The sequence below is a fragment of the Elephas maximus genome, chromosome 22, assembly GCF_024166365.1.
Source record: "Elephas maximus indicus isolate mEleMax1 chromosome 22, mEleMax1 primary haplotype, whole genome shotgun sequence".
Lineage (NCBI taxonomy): Eukaryota > Metazoa > Chordata > Mammalia > Proboscidea > Elephantidae > Elephas > Elephas maximus.
In genome coordinates, this window is record NC_064840.1 from 49,575,517 (window position 1) to 49,587,893 (window position 12,377).

The 12,377-nt window shown below is 40.2% G+C and overlaps 1 protein-coding gene across 1 annotated transcript in view; it reads right to left on the reverse strand.

Annotated features, from left to right (window-relative positions):
• ADAM7 (ADAM metallopeptidase domain 7) overlaps positions 1–12,377 on the reverse strand; it is an 89,588-nt gene that overhangs the window by 23,185 nt on the left and 54,026 nt on the right. Inside the window, exons 12-13 of the mRNA XM_049865495.1 lie at positions 3,496–3,670; positions 473–562 (exon numbers count right to left, since the gene is read on the reverse strand). Of these exons, the coding sequence (XP_049721452.1) occupies positions 473–562; positions 3,496–3,670 (265 nt within the window). The remainder of the gene's footprint in view (positions 1–472; positions 563–3,495; positions 3,671–12,377) is intronic.

Consider the following 12,377-nt stretch of genomic DNA (forward strand, 5'->3'; position numbering starts at 1 on the left):
TCAATTTCATTATGAATTCACTATCTAGTGGGATAAAAGAGGTGTTGATAACTCTTTGGACAGAGCCATTTAGACTTCTGGTCATCTTCATTAGGAATATTCTCCCAACTACTAGCCTCTATTACATTCCAATCCCAATATTCTCTCTCTCTCTTCTGGTATCCTGCTGTTGGAATACTAATTTTCTTCCTAACTGTAGTTATAAAGATTGGGAATGAATTACAAAGTGGCAAGAATGGTACTTATCATGTGACTTAATTCCTAAAAGACCAAGCACAGCTTATCAGCTGCTCCACTCCCCAGAGCCTAATACAGCCCAATTTTCAGAATTCAGAGCATCTTAGAAGATGCTCTATCAGGTATTAGCAAGCCTAACCCCAATCTGGGATCAGTGGTATAGGGTCCAGAGAGTTCTTTTGTCCCATGTGCACTTAATAAACAGAAAAATCCTGTCCCAGACAAAGAGCCTTACCTGACAAGATTCACAGCATTCTCCTTCTGCACAAGTAAATCCTGGCTTCAGCACACATTTGTCTGCATCACAGCAAGGATTAGTGCATTCCTTGGCAATAATAAAAAATGAAAGATCAAGAATTGGTTTGTAGTTTGGCTCTTATTTGAACAGTTAATTAGGTCTGAGTGTGTGTAATTTAATATTGCTTATCTCTAAGAGTTAAATGCTGTGATAAATATATAAAGAATACATTTTGGAACTGGAGTTTGGGACTTTTACTCTGTGTTTCCTTCCTTCATGGGATCCAGTACTCCATGGCTAATGGATTCTCATAGGACAGAATAGAGTCCAAAGTTTGTGACCTTCCATTCTCCTGATGACTTCTGTTCCCTGGAAGGGTCCCATTGCTTCCCTATAATATAGGTTTGTTGTGAGATAATACAACTAAGTATTTTGAGACAACCTTTTTCAATGTATCACTGACTAATTACTGCAGATGTTCACTTAGGCCCTGTCATGGATTGAGTTGTATCCCCCAAAAATATATGTCAACTTGGCTGGGCCATGATTCCCAGTATTGTATGATTGTTCACCAATTTATCATCTGATGCAATTTTCCTTCCATGATGTTAAGGAGGCAGGATTAGAGGCAGTTATGTTAATGAGGCAGGACTCAATCTACAAGATTAGGTTGTCAAAAGTCAATCTCTTTTGAGATATAAAAGAGAGAAGGAATCAGAGAGACAGGGGAACCTCATACCACCAAGAAATAATAGCGTGCCCTTTGGACCCGGGGTCCCTGCACTGAGAAGCTCTTAGAAAATCTTCCCCTGGAGCTGGTATCCTGAATTTGGACTTCTAGCCTCCTAGACTGTGAGAAAACGTTTTCTGTTTGTTAAAGTCATCTACTTGTGGTATTTCTGTTATAGCACCACTAGATAAATAAGATAGTATCTGCTTTAGTAAAATGAAAGCCTACAAAAAATGATGATTCTGGTCAGGTAAGGTACTTTATGTGTTAGAATGAAATTGTAGAACTGTTCCGAAGAATGGGAAAAATTTGCATTTTCAAAGCTGAAACATTTTTTTTTGTCAATTGATTTTTCTATTGTTAAAATGTAGAGAACATAACATTTGCCAGTTTAACAATTCAAACATCTGAAGTCTAGGTCTTGTAACCTCTGAACAGGTCACAGTCTTCATATGAACTCTCTAATCACCACATGGATTCTGATTATGAAGTCTCACTCACCAACTGCAGTGCGAAGAAGTACTTAATACGGCCCTTCTAGTCATGGTCTTTGTGACTCCCACACTATGATTGAATGGGACTACGCAAATAAGGTACATGAAACCTGTGATGGTTGGGGTTATGTGTCAGCTCGGCTGGGCCATGATTGTGTAGTTGTCCCCCATTTTATGTGTTGTGGATCCTGACCTCTGCATGCTGATAAGGTGAGATTGGTATACAGTATGTTTTGGGTTGCAGACTTGCAGGGGGGCATGACTCAAGCCCTACCCATACCAAAGTTACACCCTTCCCTAGAGTATGGATGGCATCTAAGGTATAAGTGTATGTTGTCCTGGTGAGGCTGTCTCCCTGCATCCGGATCCCCAGTCAGTTTCTTGATCAATTGAGCTCCCCAAAGGCCTGCTGTCTGACCTGCTGATTCTGGGATTTGCTGGCCTCCACAGCCCCTTGAACCGATGGCCTATCTTGTGACCTTATTCACCAGCTTCCACAGCCTTGTGAGCCAACAGCCTGTGGTCTGAACTGCTGGTCTGGGTTTCTCAGCTCCTGCAGCTACATGGGTCAGGAGAAGCCTACACCTGACCTACAAATTTGGGACTTGCCAGCTTTCACAACTGCACGAGCCATTTCCTTTATACAGTTCATTAATTCTGTGAGATGGTGCAGCAAATTAGGGAACCCAAAGACAGGAGGGAGAGTGCTGAGGGGGAGCAGTTGATGTTAGAAATGATGGAGTGGTATGGCAGCCTGAAAAAGACATATTTGGGACATCTTTGACCTCCACCTCATAGGAACCAGCTTTGTGCTTATCCTTATAAAAGAAAGTATTTGTTTACTATCCTATTAGACCTCTTTTGGACTGTGCAGCATCTAGAGAGTAGATACTAAAAATGTAGTCCTCAGACTAGTAGTACCAGTATAACCTTGGAACTTAGTAGGAATACAGAATCTCAGCCTCACTCTAGACTTACTGAGTCAGAATCTACTTTTTAATAACATCTCTAGATGACTCATATGCACTTAAAATTTGAGAAGTAGTTGTCTAAGACATACACTAAATGACAAGTTCTTGAAAGAAACAGCCATTTTTGTGTTGCAGATTAAGAATTACTTTAAAATTTATCCCAAAGGCTTATTCTAAATGTCCCTGAGACCAAGATTGCAATATGTAAGTAATGGGTTAAACGTTTTTTGCTCTAATAAGAAACAGTTTTCTAATAACTTGAACTATCCTGCTGTGGAAACCCTGGTGGCATAGTGGTTAAGTGCTACGGCTGCTAACCAAAGTGTTGGCAGTTCGAATCCGCCAGGCGCTCCTTGGAAACTATGGGCCAGTTCTACTCTGTCCTACAGGGTCGCTATGAGTCGGAATCGACTCGATGGCACTGGGTTAGGTGGGTTTTATCCTGCTGTGATAAAGGCTAGCATCATAAGGCCCTGAGTTAAAATCAGATGACTGAAAGATTTTGTAGAACATATTCCTACTGAGCATGAGAAATTAGACTTAATGACATCTATGGACCCTTCTCACAAGAAGGTCCAGTTAATACATAAACAAGGCAAATGGGATGCTGCTGATCTCCAGAAAGATCATTATATATGATTCGTGATTTGGCAAAAAGGCTTGCAATGAGGCTACACTAAGAGCTTGTTTCCAAATGAAAACAAAATGTGTGATTTTTAAAGCTTTATAATAAGGAACACCAGAATTGACCAATGGCTACGTCACTGCCTGGGTTCTAGCTGAGTATACAGTTTGCAGGTTAAAGGCAACATCATTTTCAAATACCTGAAATGAACCACAATCACACTCTTCTCCTTCATCCAACTTCTTGTTTCCACAATATGGAAAATCACTTAACTTATTGGAAAACGCAACATTCGACATGCACGTTGGTTTATAATCCTTCAGGTATTTCAGGTATTGATTTTTGCTACATTTACTAAACTTTAGTGCAGGAATGCTAGAAATAAGATGAGTTAAAAGTAAACATTAGTCGTATTAATATATAGTAGTAGAACAATTATAAACATTTTATGAAGAATTTAGAAACAGCAATTATAAATGAGAAAATCTAAAAGTCCATTAACATCTCTAACACTTACCTTTAATGTTACAGCAGAGCAGTAACTGGGTTCTTTATCACAGAAAAATTTATTGACGCACAGCTAACACATGCTATTTGAGTGACAATGATCTGGCAAAACTTTCATGAAGCGTGCAGTTTAAGACTGATTGTGTTTGCTGCTCACGTATTGCCTTTTATTTGTCTCTCTTGCAATAACATGCACACTTGTTTATCACCCTTACAAGGTTATAAACTTCTCCAGGCAGAGATTATAACCTGTTTATTTTTTTTTTTTTATCACTGTTAGTTAACACAGTATAGTCCTAGAAAAATATTTGTTGAACCAAATTACTTATTTAATAATATCTTACACACTCCAGGAATGTGATATGCTTCCTTGAAACTGAAATTTTTATACGCCTTCCATCTTTATTCAGTTTTGACATTTTATCGATAAAATGATTAAAAAACATATTACATATAGTCCAGATTACACTATATCGGGATGGTGGTACCGCTGAAAAAATATTACTAATTATGTAGATAATAATGTAAAATAGATACCAGGGAGGCAGAGCCAACATGGCACTGTAGACAGATGCTCCATGCCATCCCTCTGCAGCAAAGACCTGAAAAACTAAGTAAAGCAGATACAAATGCCAATCCTGCAAACTTACACATCAAATGGAGGGAAAAGAACTAGATCAAACACTGAATGGATGAAGAAACTAGAGAAAAACAGAGAACAAGGAGAGCCACGGAGTGGAGGTCCCCTGTCAACTAACACGGAAGAGTGTCACCATCTTGGAGCACAGCCAGCAATGACCTTGGACAGGGAGTACAGGAAGGCAACTTCAAGGAGTTCCCAATAGGAGACAGAGCACCTGGTAACCAGAGAAACATGCCTTCCCACCCGTCACCCTTCTGCACCATATGCCACCTCCATCCCTTCCTGCCAGGCCATGCTGTGCCACTTTGGCTAGATTGCCATCCTCCAGGCCACACCAAGCGACCTCGGCTAGAGAGACACAGACATGCCACCATACCAAGCCCACCCTGTCCCCACCCACTAGCTTTCATTTCACCATTATTTTTTTTTTACTTTTTTCTTTTTTTTATTCCCTTCCATCTAGCCCTATATGCTACCTCCATCCTCCTCCTGCCAGACCCCATTGTACTGCTGTGGCTACAGCACCACTGACACATTGGCCCGCCACTGCTCTGGGTCTGCCTCCACCTGTGACCCACACCATGCCACCATTTTTTTCTTTACTTTCTTTCTCCCTCCCACCTAGCCAAGAACATTGCCTCCCTTCCCTTCCCACTGGCCCCTGTGTCTTCCCAGCCCCCACTCACTGGCACTCACGGCACCACATTTTTAAAATCATTTTTCTCTTTTTTACTTTCTTACTTTTCTTTCTCCTTCCCACCTAGCCCTGTAGCCACTTCCTCCCACTTCCCATTGGCCACCACCACACCACTATGGATACTGTGCCACTGACACACCGGCTCACCTGCACTGGCCAGATCTCACCATGCTGCCATTTATTTTATTATTTAGTTTATTTCTTTTCTTTATTTCTACCTCCCACATGGCCCCATATGTCATCCCCCTGCCCCAGTGGCCCTCAGATCCACCCCACCACAACCCGCCGGCTACCTTTTATTTTTTTCTTTTCCTTCTCCCCCCTACCTAGCATTCTATACCAACTCCCTTCCCACTAGACTTTGCCCTGTCACTGTGGCTAGAGTATCCCCAGTACTCAGGCTCACCACTGCACTGGGCCCACGCTGACCCTCCCTTCCCACCACTCAACCAGCTGTCGAATAATGGAAAGAGAGCCTGTACCACTCCATGTCCGACACCTACGCCTATCTAATGAGGGGCTGTGAATACTCCACATTGCTGGGCTAACATCAGGAGGCAGACAGCACCCACCCAGTCCGCCCTTGGCCATCTCACCAACCCAGTATACAGCAAAGTAGACTCACCCAATCCACTGCTGCCATGCCCACCCAGACAAGGTGGCGAGAGTTATTGTGCCCACAAATGAACAAGAAGCAAAGCACACCTGGCCTGCCAGGCCTGACATATCAACACAAAACAAAAAAGCAGGATGAAACAAATGAACATAAAATCAATAAATAAAGAAAATAATACCATAATGTCTTGGAAATAGCAGACACAATCAAAACATATAAAAAAGCTGGGCAAGATGGCTCCAGCCAGTTATCAAAATAAAGAATTAGATGACCTTCCAGTAGAAAAAAAGGCAGTGAAACTAAGTAATATGGAATTCCAAAAAACTAATATTTAATAATGCAGTAGCTAACCAAAAAGTTGGCAGTTTGAATACACCAGCTGCTCTTTGGAAACCATATGGGGCAGTTCTACTCTGTCCTATAGGGTTACTATGAGTTGAAATAGACTCAGCAGCAACTTTTTTTTTTTTAACAAGAGATTAGGAAAGAGAGCAAGGAAAATACAGATAAAACCAATGAAAACATAGCCAAATCAAGGAAAATGCAGACAAAAGTTTTGGGACACAACAAAGGCAATGCTTACAAGCCAATTTATAGCAATAAACACACACATCAGAAAAGAATACAAAATCAAAATTTTAGCTCTACAACTCGAACAGAAAGAGAACACAAAAGAAGCCGACAGCAACCAGAAGAAAGGAAATAATAAAGATTACAGCAGAAATAAATGAAATAGAGAGCATAAAAACAACAGAATCAACAAGATCAAAAGTTGGTTCTTTGAAAAGAGCAAAAAAATTGACAAACCACTAAAAACCCAGGGGGACCAAGATGGCTGACTAGGTAGAAGCTACCGCAGATCTCTCTTGCAACAAAGACTCAGAAAAACAAGTGAATTGATCACATACACGACAATCTATGAACCCTGACCATCAAACACAGATGTAAAGAGTTGACATGAGTGACAGGGGAATGAAAAGCCACGCCCTGAAGCAGTGACCACTTCTGGAACCAGTGTCCCTCTCCACAGCCTTGAGCCATTGCAGTTCCCTGGTGCTGAGTAGCGGGGCTGATTACAGCTTGCTGAGGCGGGGCAGGCATGGGACACAGCCCTAACCCCTAACCACCTGGGGTAACCTTGGTAGAGACTCAGCCAGCACAGGCAGGCTGCACGCGGACGTGACTAACAAGAGAACGAGCAACCACAGGGAAGCAGCGACTGTTTTTGGAGCCTGGAGCCAGCGTCCCAGTCAGAAAACCTTGCCGTTGGGCTTTGGACTGGGTGCAGGGGAGCTGAGCACAGCTTCCTGAGATGGCGCAAGCACAGGACACAGCCTTAGCCCCCTGAAGTGACCTCGGAGGAAGACCAGCTAGGGCATGTAGGCAGCGCAACGACGCGGCTGACAGGAGGAGAAGTCACTGGGAGGCAGCAACTGGTTTTGGAGCCTGGAGTGTGGCATCCCAGCCGGGGAACTTTGGCGCTGGGCTTTGGACTGGGAGCTGAGGAGCTGACCAGGGCTTTTGAGACAGCACAAACACAGGATGCTGACCTGACCCTCGGGGGCAATCTTGACCCAGACAGCACACACAGGCTACACGCCCCTTGGGAACCTCAGATAAAACAGTCAACAACAAGCAAGATAAGTGACTTTGTCTATGTTGCTGGGTGCTACTCTCTCCTATCTATCTGATCCCTCCCCTCCCTGCCACAGGCGGCTTCATTAACATTGGAATTTCTTGGGCCGGGAGTGAAGTGCTCTGCGTTTTTTTTTTTTTTTCCCTAACCCATTCTCCTGGCCTGAAAGAAGCAGCTACTAACAACCCAGGGACAAAAAACCCTTCCCTGACTTCCCTAAACTGGAATAAAAATACAGAACCAGCTCCAGCCAAGCATATGAGATCCACAGTCTTTGGATTTCATCCCTACAGGGAACAAGGTGGCTATTATAATGAAAAGGCAATTCTGATAGAGATCTGACTGTAATTGTTTTAGCAGATCACTGGAAAGACAAGTTTTCCAGGTCTGATATCTCTACCTCTTAAACAGAGCCTTCACTGATCCACAATGGGGAACTGAGGGCTGAAGCTCCACCCAAACCACCTAGCCACCTGCCAAAGGGGTTTGAGGATACTGATGCCTACCAATCTTTACAGGTACAAGCATTGGGTGCCTAAGGTACAGCTACAGAGCCCACCCACCAAAGTGCTTTAGGAATAGAGACACACTTGCCTCACTGTCACATGGGGAAAGGCTGTCAGCATCCTGCCCCCCCTGGAGTGTGACCCCCTGCTGCTACTAGAATCTGGTGCACACAACTATCACCACTACTCCTCTAAGTTAATAGGTGACAGTCTACACCACACACTTGGTGACCCAAAATCAGAACACTTAAGCTGATTCTATTCAAGAATAGTGAAAGGACTCTTAGGCTTATATATCTGGTAACAGCCCAAACCAGCTGGGAATAGGACATAAGTGATTCAAAGTCTACAACAATCAAGACAGCACAATCTAGTAGCCCATCTGGGTATATTGAAACAGAACAAAACAAGATAAGACTCGGTGAGCAAATATAAAATAAATCATTACAATGTCTTATAGATGGCTCAGAGACAGCAGTTGAAATCAAACCACATAAAGAAGCAGACCATGATTGCTTCTACAACTCCCCAAACTAAAGAATCAAAATCTTTCCCAAATGAAGATACAATCCTGGAATTGCCAGATGCAGAATATAAAAAATTAATATACAGAATGCTTCAAGACATCAGGGATGACCTCAGGAATGAAATAAGGCAATCTACAGGAAAAGCCAAGGAACACGCTGATGAAGCAGTTGAAGAAATCAAAAAGATTATTCAAGAACATAGTGGAAAAATTAATAAGGTGCAAGAATCCATAGAGAGACAGCATTCAGAAATCCAAAAGATTAACAGTAAAATTACAGAATTAGACAACTCAATAGGAAGTCACAGGAGCAGAATCGAGCAATTGGAATGCAGAGTGGGGGAGATGGAGGATGAGGCAATTGACACCAATATAGTTGAAGAAAAATCAGATAAAAGAATTATAAAAAATGAAGAAACCCTAAGAATCATGTGGGACTCTATCAAGAAGAATAACTTGTGTGTGATTGGAGTTCCAGAACAGGGAGGGATAAGAGAAAATACAGAGAGAATAGTTGAAGATCTGTTGGCAGAAAACTTCCCGGGCATCATGAAAGACAAAAGGATATCTATCCAAGATGCTCATCGAACCCCATATAAGATTGATCCAAAAAGAAAATCACCAAGGCATATTATCATCAAACTTGCCAAAACCAAAGATAAAGATAAAATTTTAAAAGCAGCCAGGGATAAAAGAAAAGTCTCCTACAAAGGAGAATCAATAAGAATAAGTTCAGACTACTCAGCAGAAACCATGCAGTCAAGAAGGCAATGGGATGACATATATAGGGCACTGAAGGAGAAAAACTGCCAGCCAAGGATCATATATTCAGCAAAACTCTCTCTCAAATATGAAGGTGAAATTAAAACATTTACAGATAAACACAAGCTTAGAGAATTTGCAAAAACAAAACCAAAGCTACAAGAAATACTAAAGGAAATTGGTCAGAAAATCAATAATATCAGATACCAGCACAACACAAGGTCACAGAACAGAACATCCTGATATCAACTCAAATAGGGAAATCACAAAAACAAATTAAGATTAATTTTAAAAAGAAAAAAGTACTCAAAACAGGGAATAATTGACGTCATTATGTAAAAGATCACAATAATCAAAAAGAGGGACTAAATACAGGAGGCATAGATCTTCCATATGGAGAGAACACAAGGCGATATAGGACGATGCAAGTTAGGATTTTCCTTAGGAAAATAGGGGTAAATATTAAGGTAACTACAAAGAGGTCTAACAATTCCATAATTCAAAATAAAAACCAAGAAAAACATAATGACTGAGCAAACATAAATTCAACTACCATGAAAACGAGGAACACACAATTCACAAAGAAAAACATCTCAGCACAAAAAAAGTAAGGGGAAAAATGAAATTGTCAACAACACACACAAAAAGGCATCAAAATGACAGCAGCTCATACTTATCTATAATTACGCTGAATGTAAATGGACTAAATGCACCAATAAAGAGACAGAGAATCTCAGACTGGATAAAGAAACACGATCCGTCTATATGCTGCCTACCAGAGACACACCTTAGACTTAGAGACACAAACAAACTAAAACTCAAAGGATGGAAAAAAATATATCAAGCAAACAACAATCAGGAAAGAGCAGGAGTGGCAATATTAATTTCTGACAAAATAGACTTTAAAGTTAAATCCATCAGAAAGGCTAAAGAAGGACACTATATAATGATTAAAGGGACAATACACCAAAAAGATATAACCATATTAAATATTTAAGCACCCAATGACAGCACTGCAAGATACATAAAACAAACTTTAACAGAACTGAAAAGTGAGATAGACACATCCACAATTATAGTAGGAGACTTCAATACACCACTTTCGGAGAAGGATAGGACTTCCAATAAGAAGCTCAATAGAGACACGGAAGACCTAATTGCTACAATCAACCAACTTGACCTCATAGACCTATACAGAACACTCCACACAACAGCTGCAAAGTACACTTTTTTTTCTAGTGCATATGGAACATTCTCCAGAATAGATCGTATATTAAGTCATAAAACAAACCTTTGCAGAATCCAAAACATCGAAATATTACAAAGCATCTTCTCAGACCATAAGGCCATAAAAGTAGAAATCAATAACAGAAAAATCAGGGAAAAGGCAACAAATACTTGGAAACTGAACAATACCCTGCTCAAAAAAGACTGAGTTATAGAAGACTATATAAAGAAATTCATAGAATGCAATGAGAATGAAAACACTTCCTATCAAAACCTCTGGGACACAGCAAAAGCAGTGCTCAGAGGTCAATTTATATCAATAAATGCACACATACGTAAAGAAGAAAGAACCAAAATCAGAGAACTGTCCCTACAACTTGAACAAATAGAAAGTGAGCAACAAAAGAATCCATCAGGCACCAAGAGAAAACAAATAATAAAAATTAGAGCTGAACTAAGTGAATTAGAGAACAGAAAAACAATTGAAAGAATTAACAAAGCCAAAAGCTGGTTCTTTGAAAAAATTAACAAAATTGATAAACCATTGGCCAGACTAAAGAAATACAGGAAAGAAAACAAATAACCCGAATAAGAAATGAGATGGGCCATATCACAGCAGACCCAAATGAAATTAAAAGAATCATATCAGATTATTATGAAAAATTGTACTCTAACAAATTTGCAAACCTAGAAGAAATGGATGAATTCCCAGAAAAACACTACCTACCTAAACTAACACAATCAGAAGTGGAACAACTAAATAGACCCATAACAAAAAAAGAGATTGAAAAGGTAATCAAAAAACTCCCAACAAAAAAAAAGCCCTGGCCCGGACGGCTTCACTGCAGAGTTCTACCAAACTTTCAGAGAAGAGTTAACACCACTACTACTAAAGGTATTTCAAAGCATAGAAAAGGATAGAATACTATCTAACTCATTCTATGAAGCCACCATATCCCTGATACCAAAACCAGGTAAAGACACCACAAAAAAAAGAAAATTACAGACCTATATACCTCATGAACATAGATGCGAAAATCCTCAACAAAATTCTAGCCAATAGAATTCAACAACATATCAAAAAAATAATCCACCACGACCAAATGGGATTTATACCAGGTATGCAAGGCTTTTTTAATATTAGAAAAACCATTAATGTAATCCACCATATAAATAAAACAAAAGACAAAAATTACATGATCTTATCAATTGATGCAGAAAGGACATTTGAAAAAGTCCAACGCCCATTCATAATAAAAACTCTCAGCAAAATAGGAGTAAAAAGAAAATTCCTCAACATAATAAAGGGCACCTAGCCCTATGTAGCCAACAACCAACATCATTCTAAATGGAGAGAGCCTGAAAGCATTTCCCTTGAGAATGGGGACCAGACAAGGATGCCCTTTACCACCACTGTTATTCAACATTGTGCTAGAGGTCCTAGCCAGAGCAATTAGGGTAGACAAAGAAATAAAGGGCATCCAGATTGGCAAGGAGGAATAAAATTATCTCTATTTGCAGATGACATGATCTTATACACAGAAAACCCTAAGGAATCCTCCAGAAAACTACTGAAACTAATAGAAGAGTTCGGCAGAGTCTCAGGTTACAAGAGAAACATACAAAAATCACTTGGATTCCTCTACATCAACAAAAAGAACATAGAAGAGGAAATTACCAAATCAATACCATTCACAGTAGCCCCCAAGAAGATAAAATACTTAGGAATAAATCTTCCCAAGGATGTAAAAGACCTATACAAAGAAAACTACAAAGTACTAGTGCGAGAAACTAAAAAGGACCTACATAAGTGGAAAAACATACCTTGCTCATGGATAGGAAGACTTAACATAGTAAAATTGCCTATTCTGCAAAAAACCATCTATATATACAATGCATTTCCGATCCAAATTCCAACAACATTTTTTAATGTGATGGAGAAACAAATCACCAACTTCATCT